We start from the raw sequence: 20,426 nt of genomic DNA, 5'->3' as shown, positions 1-20,426 counted from the left end.
TAAAAAGAAACAAATATTATTGCATAAATTGTTGGAAGAATAATACAACTTAGTTTATAACTTGGTATTAAAAGTCAGAAAATAAACTCAGGTCCACTTATATTACTTTTTTATGCAATATATTATGTGACTTAGAAAATTATAATTCTATTTATTAGATTTTCTAGAAATATTATAATTTTTTATTATCATTTCATCTAATATTAACTATCCATGACATAAATCAACTAATGTATGATTGTTTCAGCTTAATTAATAGTTTTGAATTTGAATTATGAGCATACAATTACACATTAAATATTATCTCTACCAAAAAAAAAATATCATCTCATTATTCAACCTTGAATTTTAGAAGTCATTTTAAATGAGGGATCATCAATTAAAAAAATATTCTCATCATAAAAAATCTCATCTTTAGTCTTAAATATAATTACCTTTAAGAATATATAAAATTATATTTTTTATTTTCATATTTTATCATAGAGATGTCTACTAAATAATAATGAACTTAAAAAAAATAATAAAAGAAGAAAATTAATCAAAGAAATCAAACCAATAAACAAGTTAATCTTATATTTCAAACTTGGCTTGCATAAATAAAAGAATGAAGCCTGAACCATAATATTAACACAAATCAAACCTGAGTCTTAAGTATCTATCTTGACTAGAGAGTCGTTTGTACCCATTAAAAGAATTGGACTTTTCATTTTGCTAAACATGTTTGACCTTGTGTTATCATTGCTTGTTTTGAACTTCACGAATTCTAGGAGCATGTGTTCCATGAGTTGCTGGTTAATTTAAATTAAATGGAAAAAAAAAACACCTCTAGCAACCTTTTTTTTCCGAGGGAATGATAAAATAAACTATAAGCTAATTTTTGCTTCATCAAATTCTGGAGTACATAAGAACAAATATGGATAAAAGTAACCTCTACACTTAACCTTACATACTTTAAAACTCTACTACTTCGAGATCCTCAAAGTAATTTAAGATACTGCTCATACCAATATCATCTTTCCAATAGTAATTTTAGTTGTCATTAGCAATCTAAATATGACATCAAGAATACTAATCTGCCGGCACAAGATGGAGAGGTTACTAAGGTTTAAAATGGAATACTAACATAATAACAAAATGCTGGACCTATACATGGTGAAGGTGGGCGACTGCACAGGGTTCCATATTTAAAGGGACACTAAATTTTTTTATTCAATCTATATAAGTATTAAATTTTTATATAATATTATAATTTAATAATATCAACGTGAGCTGAAGAATTATTTATGTTCAGTTTGATGGTTAAATGTAAAGAGAGATAGGCTATAGACATAAAAGAAAATAATTGACTTCTTTAAAACATCATATTATAATTTACAAGGTCGATCTTGATACTAATCTTTGGTGCTCTGAGCTAATAAAAAAAAATTATACATTCATGATTTTTATTGAAATATTATTCATCTTGATTTTTTTTTTTTACAAAACTCATTATGTGTCTTATGTATCATTTTTCTTTGGTCTTATGTGTCTGTTCTGTGCATTTTGGATTAGCTATTAGTTTGAGCCCAAAAAAACAAATAGCTAGTTTTTTTTTCAGCGTGGATATTAATAAGATGAAAGTCTTCTCTGAGAGAGTGAAGAACAAAGAGAAGCTTGTGTTTAAGATTTTGTATTTTCCATTGGCGAATCCAAAAAGAATTCGTAGTGGTGGAAAAAATAATTTACAATATTTTAAAAAAAATTATCACAAGCTTTTATAAAATATACAATGTTATATGACAAAAGAAATAAAAAATACTTAAATTTCTATAAATTATAATTATTTTCTGTGCATTTTCATACTTAAAAAATATTTTATAATTTTTTCATTGTCAATATACTAAAAAATTAAGAGGATAAATTAGTGAAATTATAATCAATTTATTTTCCCTTTTTAAATTCTTATATATTTTACATTCATTTTTAAAAAATTATTTTATGGAGACAATACCTATTTTTATGGGTGCAATTTTTTTTACTACACATTACGAATAAAATAAAAATTATTGTGGGGCAATTGCCCCCACACCCTCCTGTACATGCATCCCCTAGTGATATTTTCTCTATTGTTCCTTTTGACAACAAGAATCAAACTTACATTCTTGTAGAATATGAAATTGTTTCTTATTAACAAAATCAACTTGTTGATCGATTACAGAAAATATTATCAAAGTGTGGAAATTAAGTATAGTCCAAGGATTATATGAGCGAACCATTATAAAAAACTTTTATGTTCAATCCTCTCTTTATTTTCTTTTTGCATGTTTTATTTGTGATAATTTTCACCATCAAGACTGCTCTCAAAACCTATTGTATTCTGTATACTGAAATCACATAGTAATTATTTAATTTTTTACTCTTTTATTACTTTTGTGTTAAAACAATAGGAACTTAAATTCTTCTGAGTTTTTAGCTAAAAGATGTTAAAGTTAATGATTTTATAGTAATTTTGGTTGTATTTTGTATAGAAATATAGTAGAGGTATGGAAAAGGATTGAAGAACTAAAGTGTTACACTAAGCGCGACATCTTCGCTTAGTGCATCAAGATAACTCAACTCAAGAAGTCCGCTTAGCGCAAGAAGCCAATCTGGCGGCTTAGCCCGCATGCATCTAGCGGCTTAGTGTGCATCTGGCGACTTAGCGCACATGCATCTGGCGGCTTAGCGCACAGTCACTTATGTCAGCTAAACTTTGCATGTGCGCTCAGCGCGCAGACGCAGGCTTGGCGCATGGTGGCGGTTCTAATTGGTCATCAAATGAAAAGATATTTTCAAAAAGTGTTTTTTATATATAAAAGCGACATTCATTCATGGAGAACACTTAACCACGAAGCAAGGTAGCAGAAAAAAGAGAAACATCGCAGGAATTCTATTACCGGCCAGTGCAAGGAAAATCCATTTTCTGGAGCTATGGCCGATCCGTTTCACTCCATTTTTCTTCCATTAAATCCCCTATAATGTACTCCACCTATTTGTAAGACCCTCGTGACAATGAGAGACTAAAACTCCATCATGCTGGGTGCTTTGTAATCCAAAACTCTTTATGATGTAATGATTTTAAACTATCTTTTAATATAATATTGTTATTATTATTCATCCCTAAGTTTATTCACATACATATGGTTTGATCATCCATCTTTATGTACTGTTTTAGGATATAAATATTGAGAAATGTTTGTATGCTACGAACTTGAAAAGAATATCTAAACTGAGTCGTATCTAGGGATAGATTGGTTTTCTTTAGCCTGTGCATGCATCTCTTCTCTTAATGCAAATCATTTAATAATCAATAGATAAGGGATTGAGAGCGATACTAAGTGATTTAAGTTCTCTCACTCGAGAGATCTTGGTTGAAATAGTCTAGTAAATGTGGGTGATAATCATATTAATGTTAAAAGGGAAAAATCAATAAAAGATTACATCAAGAGAAATTTTGGAAGCAGATTTCCCAACACATTCCACACTTATCATCAACTTCACACTTCGGGTGTTTGTCTTCTCACATTTTTATGCTTTGTTGTTAATTCTCATATATTGATTCTTATGCACAAACCTATTTTTCATTCGTTGATTGCTTAGTCATTATATATATATATATATATATAACTCTGAGTACAAACATAATCTTTGTGAAATTTGATATTTAGTCTTATCGTTTTATATTATTTATACAATTTGATATGCTTATCAAGAAGTGAACACATTCATTATTTTCACTAAAACAACATTTTGAACATGTACTCACGTTATATGTTTGATATTTAAATGGGTTATTATTTCTTGTATTAAACTTAAAATTGTTAGATTAAATAGAATATGCTTCTAATCAAAGTTGTCATGACTCAACCAAACGTATGGATCCATATTCACATTTAATGATTCATCTTAATAATCAGAAACCACTGGAAAGCGATTAGAAACTCATATAACTCCCTCACAAGGTACAAACATCCATATTATAATCTTCATCTTCGAGGAAAGGGCCTCCAACACATCCTAGTGATGATAAGTAGGCATCAAGGTTACTAAATTGGTTTATGTGATTTGTCCTGGCTCAAGGGTGTTAATCTTTGACCATGGGAACCTTCACAACTTAGTGCCTCAAGAAGTAAAAAATGGTCTCTGCCTTTAATCTACTAAAACTGTAACTTACCCATAAAATCAATAATTAAATTCGTAATAATTTCATAATTTATTAATGAGTTTAATTTTGATATTGTTAGTATGAATATTTTCTCAAACTAATTATAAATCACTCTAGATATGACTTTTAAACTAATTACTAAAATATTAATTATTTTTATTTATATGTCAAGTTAAATTAAATGATAAAATAAAAAATATTTAGATTATGGACGCATTTCAATATATTTTTTTTAATTTTATGTATATATTATTATAATATTAATAGCTAATTTTTTAGTAAAGCTTATTGTTATATTTTATGCATAAAGCTTACGATCATTTCTTATTTATTTGAAAAAGTCATATCCTAACGTGATACGCATTTTATTAAATTATTCGTTATTTATTTCCCTCGAATCTCATCATTTAAGCATGATATGTTTCTTTATTTTCTTAAAAATATATTATGATAAAAATATTTTTTATTTAAACCAAATGATTATTTAAAAATAATTTTAAAAATATTAAACTAAAAAAACACAATTCATTTTTTTGTTAATTAAATTATATTAAAATTTAAATAAACTTTTGTTTATATTCCACAAAGCACTACTACTTAGTTTACGATACCCATGCAACATGCCAAAATCTAGTTATTTAAAAGATAACGTGCAATGGTCAGCTACACATATTAAATGTATGGATTATAAATAGAGGCCTGTTATTTGAGTCTTCTAGATTTTCAATTTTGGTAGTTTTTACACTTAACGAGCCAATTCACCCTAATCACCTCCTTCAAAACTTATAATTAATCTTTTTTTTGTGATGCGTACAAAACTTATAATTAAGCATTATATATATATATATATATATATATATATAGTGATCTTGGATTCAAATAATCCGTCGCTTTCTCTATAGAATGGCGATCCGTAGTCACAAAATGTTGACAAAATATAAAGATGCTATTTTAGGTAAGCTAAAAAAATGTATTGATCGTACAATAATTCATACCTGATCTCCATGGTTTAGAATTTGAAATAGCATATGGGGCCATGAGAACCCAAATATCCAATAGCCCTGCAATTTCTTAATCAATTTCTGCAATTATTATTCTTATTCTTATCTTACTCATTACATAATTAGCAAACCCCTAGGCTTCAACTAAAATAATGCATTCATATCGGTAGAAAATTAATATTGATTAAAACTAATTATGATATGCTTGAATTATAGGAAATGCAGTAATGGATGAAGGTGTTCAGAGAGGGCAACTAGCTACATGTGTGTTTTTCTGCTACACTGCACTTAAACACAACATTATATTATACGTTTAATATTACCCAAAATAATTTCTTTAATCCTTTTATGTTCTATCTTATAGTCTCAAATAGGATTTTTTTTAGGTTTAAATATATTTTTAGTTCCTGTAATTTAATATTTTTTTGTATTTTTTTATTTTATTCTTTGTAAAATGTATTTATTTAGATTTTTGTTTTTAAAGTATTTCATGAAAAATAAAATAAATATATTTTATAAAGACTAAAATGAAAAAAAAAATTATAAGGAGGAAAATGAAAAAATATTAAATTATTAAAATATATATATATATTTAAACTTTTTTTTAAGGAGTATCAAACAGGTTTTGCTAAGGCTTTTTTGTAAAGTACGGAAAGTGCTTCAAGAGTTTTTGCGGCAAGTATCGATCTAAAAAAAAAAAACGAATGAAAGAGTAAAACAGAAGAACTGTTGTTTTTTACTCATTGTTGCGTGACACAGGGACAGTGGACTGGCGGATGCATTAATAGCCCTACGGGGTCGATTACCCCACAAGTAATTTTTTTTTTTTTACTTAAAGATCTTCAATAAAAAATAAATTTGTTCCCACATAAAAATAAGTATTTCCTCGTAAGATAATTTTTTAAAAATTAATGAAGGCAAAAAATTATAAAAGATAAAAAACAGAATAAATTAATATGTGTAGAAGGTAGTTGCACATGGAGTAATAATTTACAACTAATTCTTATATTGTATTAATAGAATTGCTAAATTTTGGAGTTTAATGGGTCCAACTAATTCTTATATTGTATGAATTTTTCTCCCCTTTTGGTTGAAAGTTATATCCGAAATCCCTTGAGTTTGAAAATCACACTTTAATTTTTGTGTCTTTAGGATTTGAGTTTCTTTTTTTTTAATGAGTTCTCTTTGCAATTTGTGTTTGTAAACGTATTAGTTTGTGCTTGGTATAAAATAAATGTTTATTTTTATACAATTAGATTTAAAACTCATCATAAATTAGTATTTTAGTATATGCAGTGTATAAGATAAATGCTTCTTATTCAGAAAAAAAAAAGATAATAGTTTATTTTATATAACTAAAATTTATAATAATAAATATTATTAAATATAAAAATTATATTATAATTAAGTTTAGAAATATAAAAATAAAAAAATGATATATTGAGAGAGATAAGATGTTAAGAAAAAATAATCCAATAAGCACTCTTGTTGAAGAAAAACTCTTGATATTTTTACTAATAAATCACTCCTAACAACACTCTCATTAAATATGAGTCATATATCTTATCCTAACTAATCTCGTATATTGAACGCTTAATCTAATTTTAATTTTCTTTATTATGAAAAATATGATTTTAAATTTTAATTTAATTTACCATTATACTAAAAAATTATCATTGGTGTGAGTCTGATGACAGAGATGATAGTGATAACATTAACAACAACATTCATCACAAAAAGAGAAATACTAATTTATCATATTTTTTAATTTGATTCCTATCTTAAGATAAGAAATACATCACACTAACAAAAAAAACCTTTGACTCGGAATTGAAAAGTGACCATAGGGCCTTGTAGTTATCATCTAATGGCCCAAAGTTTCTCGAGTTATATTTTCTTTATTTAATATATATAATTTGCTTTCAATGGTCAGAATTTCATACAACACAAAAGTGATCACAAAAGATCCATTTCCTAAGGTAAATAGTAAAATAAGGGAATCATATCCTCCTGGTCTGTCAAACAACTTTTTACCACACGACACAATAGTTATCTTGTGACATCCGGGCACCAAACGGAGCCTTGTTATATGAGTGAAGGGCATTTCCTGGCAACTAATTTTTTTTTTTAAAACAAAAACTTAACAAAACGCATCCTATATAGTAACGTAAGCTTGTTTCCCACCCTTTGCTTCTTGCTCTAATATGTATGTGTCACAACAAATAAAACAAAGAAGATAATTACAAGATATAATCGTTATTTTGTCGCCTCTTTGATATCATCTATGTCATTACGGAAATTAAGTCCGAAGCCTAACTTTGAAGGCTAAAAGGTTATGGCGGCACGACTGGATTGGATAAAGCATGTTGTTCATGAAACGAAAGATAGGCTAGCCTACAATTGTGCAAGTTGAAGTTGAAGCTCAGTGCAACCTAATCGTCTTAATAAATTGCTCTATAATTGTACTAATCTATTTTTAAAACTGGGTTTAAAGGAGAAGACTTGATATGATTCGCGGATATAGAACTAGAATATTAAACAAAAAAGAAAAAAAAAAACGAACAGGAAAGGCATTCAAACGAATCAAACTTATGATTTAAATAAATAAAATCTCTATGTCGATCAACTCTAAAAGATTGGAATATTAATTGATATAGTTTTGGGACATAATTATACTGAATATTCATGATAGTGTTTAGAAGTTCAAACTTTGCAGTCTATATTTTAAAAGAAATGAAATTTCACTTGAAGTGAATATATGCGAAAGACTCCGTAAATTAAATCTTTAGTTTCAGCTATTGAAGATAAAGCACGAAAAGGAACAGAAAGTGTTACAAGCTCATTGGTGGTGATTGACTTCACCATATAGAAAGCTCATGCGGGGGTCAATTCTACGTTGTTTGCGGGTTGGGAGATTTGAAAAGCACCCCACATGGTCCCTAAAATTATTTACACGAAATGCTCCATCCCATAGATTTAAAGGTCCCACTGTCTCACTGTTTGCTTTTGAATTTTGATAGTACCGAACTACATGCTACATGAACTTTGCTAGAGCTCTTCTTGTTTTCTGACCAGAAGGACACGCACTAAAGCCATGGTGTTGTAGGGCACACCAACCAACAAACATGTATGTGGCCTATAAGGATTAACGATTGATATTGTTGATTTCAAATATATTTTTTGCATTAGTTGTTGCCCACTAATTGATATATATTTAATAAAATGAAAATAAAGTGGATTTAAAATATAATGCAAACTCACTTAATTTGTTTGGTACGTATGTAAAATAGTGGAAGGGAAAGGATAGAAAGAAATGCAAACTCATCAAAAACAATTTCCCCATTGATATATATTGAAGAAAACAACGGAGGAAAGAAAAAAAAAATGATGGATATCAAACCAAAATCTATTCCTTCTAATTTGGAAAGAAAACTACAATAAAAAGAATAAAGATTAAGAATATTATTCTACCCTTAATGATTACAATATATAAAAACAAAATTATTATATCTTTTTCTTATTTAAGGATATTTATGCCATTTTATAAATATACTGCTTTATTTCCATAACAGTAGCTACTAAGTAACTAGTTTTTTTGTCCCCACTAACTCAATCCTAGATCCACCACTAGCTATTCGGGGAGGAAGAAAAGATGTAATGATTTGTAAGAAGCCCTATTAAATTAGATAAGCATTGTCGTGTTAACTTAATAAGAATTTACGTAACTATAATACCTTCCCATACGAAGGGAAAGGGATTGGCGATTATCTTGTATCACAAATCGTGGAAGGAAACAGAGCTTCGAAACACATGGGAGATGTATTTCTATTTCCTTTGTAGATGAGAAAGAACGTGGACAACCCCACTTGCGTAGTAAAATTGTTTTCTTCCAATTTTTGTAAACTAACTAAATCCATAAATACGCAGTGTTGCGTTCACTCACATCAGTGATGTGGATTTAAATCCTCTTACTACATTCAAACACAACTAAAAACTAACCATTAATATTTGTCAATAAAAAATAAAAATAAATATGCACAGTTGCTTTCATTAGCTTAATATAAAAGCAAACAAATCAGCTGCTACGTACTCTCATCTTTTGGAATTGTATGCTAATCCTATCCATTATCCACTAAGGTCTGCTTTTGTTCTTGCCATGCACAATAAAACAACTTGAGGTCTAATCTTGTCACCTCTAATACTGTTATACTTGAAATTTTCATCAATCTTTCAATCCCAAATGATGCTATTTGTCAAAAAAATAATAACGTACGAGCAATTCTTACTTTATGGACTAAGAACTTTCTGTATTAAATAAATAAATAAATAAAAACTACTTGCAGAGTCTGCCAAAATCAGAAAAAAAAAAAAACTTCAGATTAAAAAATGGCGCTATATATATGGAAGTTTGTCAACGCTCTTTGTTAGTACGCTGGTAGTTGATCAATTATGCAATGGCGTATAACTTAACCTCCGCATTTTGCTAACTACTATGAGACAAATTTCTTTTGAACTTCACAAACCAACCATAACACCTATTATCTAAAGATCTAAGTTGTTGAGATTTGATATTGTTGATTTCTATGATCAACAAAAGGCCAAGTGCAGTCAGAATTAATAGAAAAGAACACCTACAATTTTATTGTTCTTTTAGATGGAACTATGGAAGGTTTCCGAGGGTTTTGATGCTGCAGACACAGTTGTGAAGTCACAGAATTTAAACTGTAAAGAATGAAAGAAATTTTAACACGCTTCAAGTAGATATTCCGAATATCAAAATAGTCAAAACATGCTAAATATAATAGGTCGTGGTGGTTATAAGTTCCTCTCTAAGTTGCTAGTAACAGTAAGTGTTGACTAGAAACAAGTCCTCCAATTATTAAACCCATTATACTCTACTAGTCTATTGCAAATACGCATTAAAAGTTCATGTATGTGATTTTTAAACAAAATAACAGAGTTTGTAAATGCATTGATTTATTGTTTTAGGTTTTGGTATTCTCGAGCCATATAACAACAATTTATACTCAAAGGATGATAATGGGAAGGAAAGAGAGGAAAATTTGTGATAAAATGAGTGATGTAAAAACTAGAGATAAAGATAAAAAAAAAATGCGTGTAAAGTTGTTGTATAAGTCAATTGTAAGAATGCCATATTACTCATTTCATATTTGTAAGAATACTATTACTCACTTCATTAGCATAACAACTTTATTGCACAGTTGCGAGAAAATATTGAATGAAAGTGTGAAAGTACCCCAAGAAAGTTCTCATTGATGAGTCATTATGAAGATATATAACTATATATCCTATCCTAATTCCCATCACATCCCCCGAAACATAAGTTCCGGACGTTTTTCTCTTTATCATATACCTTGTCCAAGTGCTGTATGATAGCATTTAAAGCTTTTGATTAAGGTGAACCCTTCATGTCTAAAGCTCTCTCTGCCATCTTTGTCACATTTTCAAAGGTCACCAAATAAATGTAACGGAAGTAACCGTTAAGGTGTCTTTCATCCTCCAACTTTCCCTCTCCTTCCCTATTGACCAAGCATAACTAACATTTATTTACTTGAAAAGGAAGTTCCCTCCCTAGAAGAAATGAAAATAAAAAAAGCACACACCAAAGATTGAACTATTTTCCCCTCTTGTTTATCATCACAAACCTGATAAACTTTAGTCCCTCGTGTACTCAACTCCTTATTCAACTAAGTTACCGCCGTTTTTGGAACTGTGGGGCCTCCAAATCCCTCTATATATTAACAGTGTACTCATACTCTTCATGAGCACCAACTACCTACCCCTTTCTTTGATTTTGTGTCCCACCCTGCATCTTAGCAGAGCCACTCTGATCACTAAAATGCCATTGTTAACTTCCTCTTTGTTCAACATGGTTCCTCTCTTCTCTCTTCTTTTGTTCTCACTCATGATTCGTTATAGTACTTCTCAGGATCCACCTTCACCTGGTTACTACCCTAGTTCCAAAATTAGTCCCGTTAGCTTTGGTGAGGGATTTAGAAACCTTTGGGGACCTCAGCATCAGAAACTAGACCAAGACTCATTAACAATCTGGCTTGACTCTTACTCAGGTATGAAAAATGTCTCACATAAACTCCCAACTTCAATAGTTAAATCCAACTACACAGTGAGGGGGTCTAGCTCAGTTATTGATTGAGTAATGGTACATAAGTTGTTGCAAACTTCTGACATTATCTTCTATTCCCACAAATAAAAAAGTAAAAAATTCAACTACATATGCTTCTTTGTTTATTTGTTCATTAAAAATTGTTTCACTATTACTAGTTACTTTTGATACACAGGGAGTGGATTCAAGTCACTTCACTCTTATCGGTCTGGATACTTTGGTGCTGCGATTAAGCTTCAACCAGGTTACACTGCAGGAGTCATAACATCTTTATACGTGAGGATTAATCTATAAATCTAGCTCATAGTATAGTATCTTTTTACTATGTACAGTTTTTCATCCTTTATCTTTGTTATTTCATTTGAGAATTGTAGCTTTCAAACAACCAAGACTACCCAGGACACCATGATGAAATAGACATTGAGTTCCTTGGTACCACGCCGGATAAGCCATATGTCTTGCAGACAAACGTATACATCAGAGGAAGTGGAGATGGGAATATTATAGGGAGAGAGATGAGGATTCACCTTTGGTTCGACCCAACACAAGATTTTCACAACTATGCTATTCTGTGGGAACCCAGTGAGATCATGTAATTTTCACAAAGATGCACTGCATAATTTTTTTTTTGTGAATAATTATTTTGTATAATAACTATCAACAACCATCCAGCCCAATTAGGAAATTACTAAGCCTTGGTTAAAATATTTCACTGAAAAGACCATTTCTATACAATAATGGACTGTCGACCCCTTTAAAATATACCTATTAACCTTTAATCATGTTAGTCAAAGTGAGAAAAAAATGTGCATGTAGCTTATTTTTCGTCACTCAATCATTCATAGCTTATTTATGGGATGGAAATGTAGTTTTCACGGGAGTAGGTTGATTATTATAAAATCTTACAATATCTAGATTTTGCATGTTGCTTACTAGTTTTAGTTGTTGAATTATCTTACAATATATGCAGATTTTTAGTGGATGATGTCCCAATAAGGAGGTATCCTAGGAAGAGTGATGCCACGTTCCCCTCAAGAGAAATGTATGTGTACGGATCAATATGGGATGCATCTTCATGGGCTACAGAGGGAGGAAAATACAAAGCTGATTATAATTACCAACCCTTCTTTGGTAGATACAAAAACTTCAAAATACAAGGTTGTACCACTGAAGCTTCAACCTCATGCCAGCCACCATCTCCCTCACCACCAGGCTATGGCAGCCTAAGCCCTCAGCAACTTTCTGCAATGCAATGGGTCCAAAACAACTACTTGGTCTATGACTATTGCCATGATCCTGGAAGAGACCATACACTTACTCCAGAATGCTAAGGTTTTAAGCTATATTTGGATTGAAATTGGGAAAGTATATTTTTATAAAATTCTATACACAATTGCAAATACAGAATGAAAAAGGAATAATTTGTTGCTTTGCAAATAAAATTACTTTTGAGCTTTCCCAATTGAAATCCAAGCATGCACTTAATTAGTTTGGTTCAAGAGTTGGTGTGTTTCAAAGTTATTTGTTATTTTTCACATATTACCAAAACAGTTTATTAAGGGGGTGGATTTTGTGATGGTTTGCTAATGCTAAGTGTAATTGCAACAACAGTGAGCGTCCAAGTTCCCCTCAAAAAAGATTGAAATGTTTTCGTTGTTTATGTAGTTGTTTTGGTTTGTTTGTACCCCACAAAAGATTGGGATGTTTTTGTTGTTTGTGTAATTGTGATTGCACTATTACTTTAGTCCTTTTCCTGTTGAAATAAATCAATCTATTTGGATTTTGGACGCTTTCCTAATATTTAGGTAGCAGAAATGAGAAAAGGAACCTTTGTCCCTCTGAAAGTAAGCCGTTGGAAAGAACCTTCTTATGGACTTTTGTTGCTGAATTGGACAACCAAACTAATCATTCAATCTGTGAGTTCATGAATAAAATAATAGCTAATGTTCTATTCTGCTGTTGTCGGTAGAATGCCCGTGCCAAGGACAATTTTGGTTTGTTTGAACGCGGAAAAAATAGAAAAAGAAAAAAAATTCAGTTACAAAGAAATTGGAGAGGAGAAAATAAATATAAAAAGTGAAATTTTAGTTGTTTGTATAAAGCAGAGCAAAAGTGAAGAAAAAAAAATAAGTTATAGCTATTTATTTGATTTAAAATAAAAAAATGAGAAGAAAGAAAATAATATTATATAATAAAATATTTTTGTTCTCATATCGAAATTATAGTTTTTTATTCATCATTTTTAAAGAATAAAACAGATGTTGCATAATATTTGTACAATTTTCTTTTTATAAAAAATCGAGAAAATTCTTTTCCGTGTATGGGTTCTGCTACAACTTTTATTTTTCTCTCCCCATATCCCTTTGCATAGCTAAAAGAGAGAATAAAATTCAATTTTGGTGTTTTCTCTTCTTTAGATTTCTTTCTTTCTAAACTCTGTCCTGCCAAATATAGTGTTACTTTAGGAATTTGCATGCCAACTACAATGACTATATTGAGAATAAAGTACATCCTTATATTATGTCCATGAATTTCTGGCCTGCCGTTTCATTGTGCTAAAAGGATAAACTAAACATGGAAAAGGCACCCAAGAGAGAAATGATAAACAAGTATCGATAATAAATAAACAAAGACAAATACTGACCCACCCAATTTAAGAAGATACCATGAAGGTAACTTAGTAATGTGGATAGACTTTTCCTTCCTAATATTAAGAAAAATCTTACTACTGTTTTAGTTTTAGCAATCTATCTACACAACTCTGAAAATTAATTAAGATCATGATGATCCTCTCCAATCGGTTAAAAAAATTTGACTACCATAGTTTTTTTAACTATTCGGAAATAAGTTCTTAATTGATACTGTAAAGCACAGATTGTTTTTGGAAGGCCAAAGGGAAATTTTATTAAACAAAGGAACAGGGAGGCAAAATAGCTCACACAAGATGTGAACAGCTGCAGCCACCAACAAACAACAGCAAACCAACAAAATCAAAGTGTGCTTGCGATCCTTGTTGCAAAAAAAGCATAATAACTATTGCTTAGGAGTAATTAAAAAGAGTGCTTTGAGTTAATATAAATTAGGCTCTTTAAACTGGAACAAGAAGAGAGGACTTGACATAGCAATAGAGCCAGAAAGGCAAATAGATGGTGGGCAATGATGCTCAATTCAATACGCTACTGCCTGGCCCAATAAAAGATGCCTTATCGGTCATGTGTGTTTGATATTATTTTAAATCATGCATGGTTTACACCAATTAGCCCTAGATAAAGGCTATCAAATCATGGGAACTATCTTAATCACACCTTAGTACCTTGCACAGTCTCTTGCTTTGAATTTCTATCTGATCAGAAACATTACTTTGTGGTACTAATCCTTGTCTAGTTGTGGCGTTGTGAAATGCCAACCACATGAATGATTGAAAGAATTTAGGATTTCAACGAGACTCTAGGGGGAGAGCAATTCATTAATTTGTGCAAACAACCCCCTACTTCAAACTTTCAACCATTGGTTTGATTGGAATAAAGTTATTCACGAATATTTGCACGTAAATTATACTATATTTACCAATAAGTCAATTGAATAAAATTGAGTTCATTCTTCTTAAATAAAATCTCAGTCACAAATCTTTGGGATGAAAAAGAATATAATTGAGAGAAAAACATTAATAAAAAAATCATTTAAATTTTTTGACAAAAATTAATTATCAATAAAATTGATATATATTTCATACTGAATTCATAATAAAAAAAATACACTGCAATTAACTATTTGATTGTTATTAGCTTCACGTCATTTTCCATTTGTATTTTGATTTTCCTTGTATAATTAAACAATGTGAGGGTATATATAATATAATAATTACAAGAAATGTACCAAGAACTATTTAATTTTGTAATCTTGCAAATTATTAGAAACTAACCCACAACGCTATCACCTTTCAATGCAATGACTAGCATTATTGCTCAAATAATGTTTCTTGACACATAAATTTAAATTATATCATTAATTAAAATAAATAATAATTATTTAAATATTTCTTAAAGAAAAAAATTGAATAATTAATAATTATAATTTTATAAAACTTATATAATTTTAAGAAAAATAATTGCATGAATAAAGTATAATTTTGTATAATTTATTTAAAGTTATAATTTTTATATCATTTTAAAATTTATAAATAAATAAATCAAAAGTTAATTTTTAAAAAAGTATATGTAACTTTAAAGAAACATTAACTCTTTCATTTAAACATAATTCATATTATACCTTGACGTTATCTCACTAAATAAGCAACAATCTTCATGCCTCCCCATTTCTTATTATTCCTTAAAGAAACCAATGGGTTTATATATCAAAAGTTTAATTTTGATAAATGAGAGTGTAAAAAAATTTAACCTAAGATATAAAAATGTCTCTCTTGTTTAATAATTTTCTGCAATAACTAAATTCTAAATAGAAATATTTTAAAACTAATTATTCATTTATAATAAGTTTACGTATGTCCTTAATATTTTTATCTAAAATATGATAAGGGTGTTGGACGGTAAAAATACGAAGGTCGAAATTAATTGAGGGGAAGATAAAAATAGAGTAAATACGTATAAATTTAAAAATATAAAAAAAATATTTATTAGGATGATCAAATATAGGTTAAGAAAGGATAATTTTGACAATCAATTTGATTATAATTTAATTCAAATTAAAATAAAATTTTAATTTAATTTGTTTGATTTCAATTATAAGCTTTTTTTTTTCAAGCCAATCTAATCTAAGAGATCTGATGAATGATGTCTAGGACTAGTTGTCTACTAAATGGTTCATTTCTTCTTCTTTTTTTTTCATCAGTCTTTCATTTATTTATTTATAGTTAGAATCACCGTCTTTCAGTTTGGGCCAGAGTGGGAATGTGGGTCAAGAAGCCCAAAAATTCGGCCTGGCTCCTCAGCCATTTGAAGAATGTCCCCCACCCACCACTATATTGCAAATTTCAGGCTTTTATCAGGCGCGACCCATGTAAAATACTGTAATAAACATGAAATAATGAAATTAATTAGAATATACTCGAAGACTTATCTAAATTGCAATATCCTACAAAATAATAGTCTACTCTCTCCAAATAATACGTGAAATATATATCCTTCTTGTCTGTAGAAACAGTGAAAAGTGGAACATTTTCAATTGCCATAACCATTTCAATTCATTCATGTTTCGATACACGATAACGATGACTTCTCTCTGATCCAACACCAACGATACATGATCGCTTCCGCTATGAAGTAGAAACTACGTGAGATTATATGCAAAATTATAAATATTTTAATTTAATATTTATGTAATTGTAGTACAATGATTATTTATTAGTTAAAAGTATAAAAACTTTATACTGACCATAAATAAAAATTAAATTCCTTTATAAATTTGTACCTCAATTCTATAATTTACTTGTATAAAATGTTAAAATCAACATGTTAATATTAAAATTCCATAATCTTACATGTGCTCACAAAAAAAAAAAATCTAACATGTGAAAAGAGGAAGAGTAATATCAGATGAATAAATGTTTTTGTATACAATATTTATCTATTGATAAAAAGAAATATTAAAGTGACAGCATAACCATGGGCCATAACATACCATATTCGTGACCGCTGACACCTTCCCTACTTCCCAAATTTAACATTAAAAACACTGTAAAGTTCTGACACACCCCCACTCCATACAAACTAATCAATCGTTTCGCTGTCCAAATTCATAACCTTTGTTCATTAATTTAATATGTAATAATAATAGTCATCTGTAAGTACAATCTCCAATTTATTTACATAAAAAATAATTTAAGAAAAGAATGATTAAAATGAAAACTCAACGAAGCAATTCTTGTCATCTGATGAAAACACTGGAACGAAAAATTCCTTTATCCAACTTCATACTTCAAACCCTATTGTAATGCATTACGTGTCACTCTTCAATTGGTCACCAACCAAAGACCTTCGGTAAGACCTACCCAGCTTCTCACTCAAACTAACCATAACTTGCCACGTGGCGTCCCCTTCCTCAACCTTCTTGTTGTTGTTGAAAAGCAGGGCCCGCCTTGTCCCCGGGTCCCACAGGCTCTTCTGAATGACACTAAGGTTCGTCGCCGCCACGCGCTCAAGAATCTTCCCCAGCTTCCCCACGTCCCTCTCAGCTACCGTCAACGATATCTCCGACCACCTCACCGCGGAGGAAAACGGCAACCGTATCCCATCGGCGATAACAACCGGCACACACCCCAACGCTACCGACTCCACCAACCTCGGACTCCACGGAGCCCACCCTAACGGACACAAACAAAACACCGAACGTGCAATTTCCAACTGGTAACCGGCAAACCTACGCCTCTGCAGGTAAAACCTCCGATCACCGTTGAACTTCCGCCATATCTCCGTCCTCACTCGCCTTCACAAAAAATGCATGACAATTACTTAATTGATTATTGATTAAAGTCATTGAGATTAATTAATGATTAGTAGGGCCATTAGTGGTTACTTGCTGTAAAACTGTCCGCTGACATTTTTAGGATGTACTTCCATTTTCCCTCGGAAAAACGCCCAAATGTCTCGCCGTCCGTTCACCGGAAACTTCTCCAGCGTGCTCCGTACACTTTCCGGCGATACGTAAGGCGGTATCACCACATTCTCAACGTCTTGACACGGATGCGGGTGAATGACGCCGAATGTCTGCAACACTATCGAGTTCTTCAAAATTTTCGGTATTCCATCAGCCATGGCCACGTCCTCCTTCATAAAACAATAACGATACGTTAGAAATGCAAAGCCTTATATTATAGACACTTATGAGACACTACCTTTTAAACGATTTTTTTACCAGGGTGTGAAAGCATGCGCCGAAGTCGTGGGAAGCGACGAAGACGTGGTCGGATCCTCTGCTGCGGTTCCAGAATGGGTATTCGGTGGAGACCAGGTTGACGGCGGAGGATATGAGAGTGCGCGCGTGGCCAATCGCCGGGAAGCCATTGACGGCGCTGAAGTTGCAAGACACGTAAACGGGGACGAAGAAGAAATCAGCTTCGTATGGGTCAAACGTGCGAACTTCGCTTGTTAACAATGCCCTGTGAATAGCAACTTCCGAAGCGAATAAATGATTGCTACACCTCTCGTTCGCAAGCCAATCGGTGTTGTACTTTGGAGGAAGCTCGTACACAAACACCTTCATATTCTTCAGCACCCCTACAATGATGAAATGAGTCAAAATAAAAATATTTTTTTTAACTGAAAATGCTGAACAGTTTTTGTGTGTTACCTAGAGTGTTGGAAGTGGATTCGACAAGGGTACGAGGGACAACGTTGGATTCGGAGTTTGAAACATGAGACGTTGGTGTGTTAGTGTTGTTGGGGTTGCTGGTGATGAGATAGGAAGTGAAGAAATAGAGGGAGAAAGAAAGCCAGAGAACCCATTTGTAATATGTGTGAAACCAGTTGTTGTTCTTGTCTTGTTGAGGTTTGTTCCCTTGTTTGTGTAGGAGCTTCATTCTAAGATAGAAAACTCTGCTTTTGGGGGGTTTCTTCTGCTCTGACATTTTCTCTTAAAAGATTACAGAGAGAAACCAATTAACCTACCCTGACGTTGAAGGAGTGGTAGAGAGAGGTCTTTCCGATTCGGGTTCGTGAAGAAGTAGAAAAGAAGAAATGAGAGTAACAAACCGTGATATGATATGAGAAGGAAGCTAGAGATTTGTTGGCGTTTCGTTTTTGCACCAAAAATGAACAAGTGGGGGATTTAATCAAAAAATCGTTGCAGCGTTAGTTAAGGTTATGGGGTTTTGAATTCCGAAATCCGATTCTTGCCTAATTATTGAATGAGGATTAAACTAATATGAAAAAAAAAGCTGGAAGAGAGTTTGAGAGAGACTGTTTAGTTTTGGTTTCAGATGTCACATGGCGATGGATCAGCATGTAGCTAGGCGAAGGCATCGGTTTCTATGCTGCTTTTGGTTCTCTCAGTATTTGTCGTCAGAAATCATTGGTCCAATGTGCTTTTGGGTTTTGATTGCTGTGGTTTTATTATTGATTACTCTATATAAGAAGATAAGATCTGTCATCATGGTTATAATCAGCATAACATGATAGTATCACGATCTCACGGGATGAAAGTACAGCTAAGTGGTTGAAATGTAAAACGTAGATCGCTTTGCATGCAGTGCAATTATACAGGGGCAGGAAAAAAATAAGATAGGAAGGTCTTTTTATGTTCTATTAATTAATAAATAAAAGGTGGATAATAAGATATGCTTAAATAATGGTTACAACTTACTAGTTCGCATCAAATCTAAGATTAGCAACAATTAATGGCATGATGAACCTGGACATATGCATAAACAAACCGTTGGAAAGTTCGAAAAGAGATCGGAAATTGGAAGGAATGGAATAATGATATTGTTTAGAAATGCAAGAAAAGCTTAGCAGTGAAAGCACAAAAACTGGAAGTAAAGCAATAAAATTTGAGAACCAAAGAGGTTGTGGGCCTAGCATTTCCAAAGCTCGAATAAGATAAGATGAATTGAGCATTGCATTAATTAAATTCCTGAATTATAAGATGAGCAATTTAGTGGGGACATTTTTTGTCCCTTTGAAAAGAGATAATTCCATTTGCCTGTTTAATGGCTTTACTATATAATTTTGGCAACTGGACTTGGAGATGGACCAATATGGTCACTAAGTTACTTCCATTAGTGTTTGTGCATGGCCGTTATTCCTCAAAGTGAACAAAGGCTTTTTTATTTATTAAGTTAAAAGTCACACAATGAAGGAACGATAAGGACTGTTATAAGAGGAGTTTGAGCTGGAAAAGGTTCCAGCATTTGTTTATGCATTGACCCTACAACACTGCGGTCCAAGCTGTGAGCACATGTAGAGGAAAGGAGTCACACACATATATACATAGGGAGTGGTGCCCCTTACTAAAAGATAGAATCATCCAAATTATTAGTGGAAAAAGGTCAATAAAAATAGCCTTTGGATATAGGAACGTGTTAGAGGGCAGAGTGAACAACAAAGCTGAATTGGAATATTGATTGAATTTAAAGACCATCAAT

At 31.4% G+C, this 20,426-nt stretch overlaps 2 protein-coding genes across 2 annotated transcripts; one reads left to right on the top strand and one right to left on the bottom strand.

Annotated features, from left to right (window-relative positions):
* Nucleotides 1–10,951: 10,951 nt before the first annotated feature.
* LOC114374192 (xyloglucan endotransglucosylase/hydrolase protein 31-like) lies at nt 10,952–13,114 on the top strand. The gene is made up of 4 exons (XM_028331807.1): nt 10,952–11,273; nt 11,505–11,605; nt 11,704–11,921; nt 12,300–13,114. The coding sequence occupies exons 1-4, from the start codon at nt 10,967–10,969 to the stop codon at nt 12,658–12,660; spliced, it is 987 nt and encodes a 328-aa protein (XP_028187608.1). The 5' UTR covers nt 10,952–10,966; the 3' UTR covers nt 12,661–13,114.
* A 3,746-nt stretch (nt 13,115–16,860) lies between these two features.
* On the bottom strand, nt 16,861–19,604 carry LOC114375413 (probable glucuronoxylan glucuronosyltransferase IRX7). The gene is made up of 4 exons (XM_028333189.1): nt 18,635–19,604; nt 18,200–18,561; nt 17,861–18,111; nt 16,861–17,770 (listed from the first exon to the last, which is right to left on the bottom strand). The coding sequence occupies exons 1-4, from the start codon at nt 18,909–18,911 to the stop codon at nt 17,284–17,286; spliced, it is 1,377 nt and encodes a 458-aa protein (XP_028188990.1). The 5' UTR covers nt 18,912–19,604; the 3' UTR covers nt 16,861–17,283.
* Nucleotides 19,605–20,426: the final 822 nt, after the last annotated feature.

Source organism: Glycine soja, chromosome 11 (genome assembly GCF_004193775.1).
Source record: "Glycine soja cultivar W05 chromosome 11, ASM419377v2, whole genome shotgun sequence".
In the NCBI taxonomy this organism is placed as follows: domain Eukaryota; kingdom Viridiplantae; phylum Streptophyta; class Magnoliopsida; order Fabales; family Fabaceae; genus Glycine; species Glycine soja.
Note: the sequence above shows the minus strand (reverse complement) of the source record. Positions and strands in the feature narration are given on the sequence as shown.

Excerpts from the sequence above, each read along its gene's own strand:
- LOC114374192 (XM_028331807.1), top strand. The coding sequence starts at position 10,967 with ATGAGCACCAACTACCTACCCCTTTCTTTGATTTTGTGTCCCACCCTG. Across the intron at positions 11,274-11,504 it reads CTGGCTTGACTCTTACTCAG|GGAGTGGATTCAAGTCACTT; the intron begins GTATGAAAAATG and ends TTTGATACACAG. Across the intron at positions 11,922-12,299 it reads TGGGAACCCAGTGAGATCAT|ATTTTTAGTGGATGATGTCC; the intron begins GTAATTTTCACA and ends CAATATATGCAG.
- LOC114375413 (XM_028333189.1), bottom strand. The coding sequence starts at position 18,911 with ATGTCAGAGCAGAAGAAACCCCCCAAAAGCAGAGTTTTCTATCTTAGA. Across the intron at positions 18,112-18,199 it reads GCGCATGCTTTCACACCCTG|GAGGACGTGGCCATGGCTGA; the intron begins GTAAAAAAATCG and ends TGTTTTATGAAG. Across the intron at positions 17,771-17,860 it reads AGCGGACAGTTTTACAGCAA|GCGAGTGAGGACGGAGATAT; the intron begins GTAACCACTAAT and ends TTTTTTGTGAAG.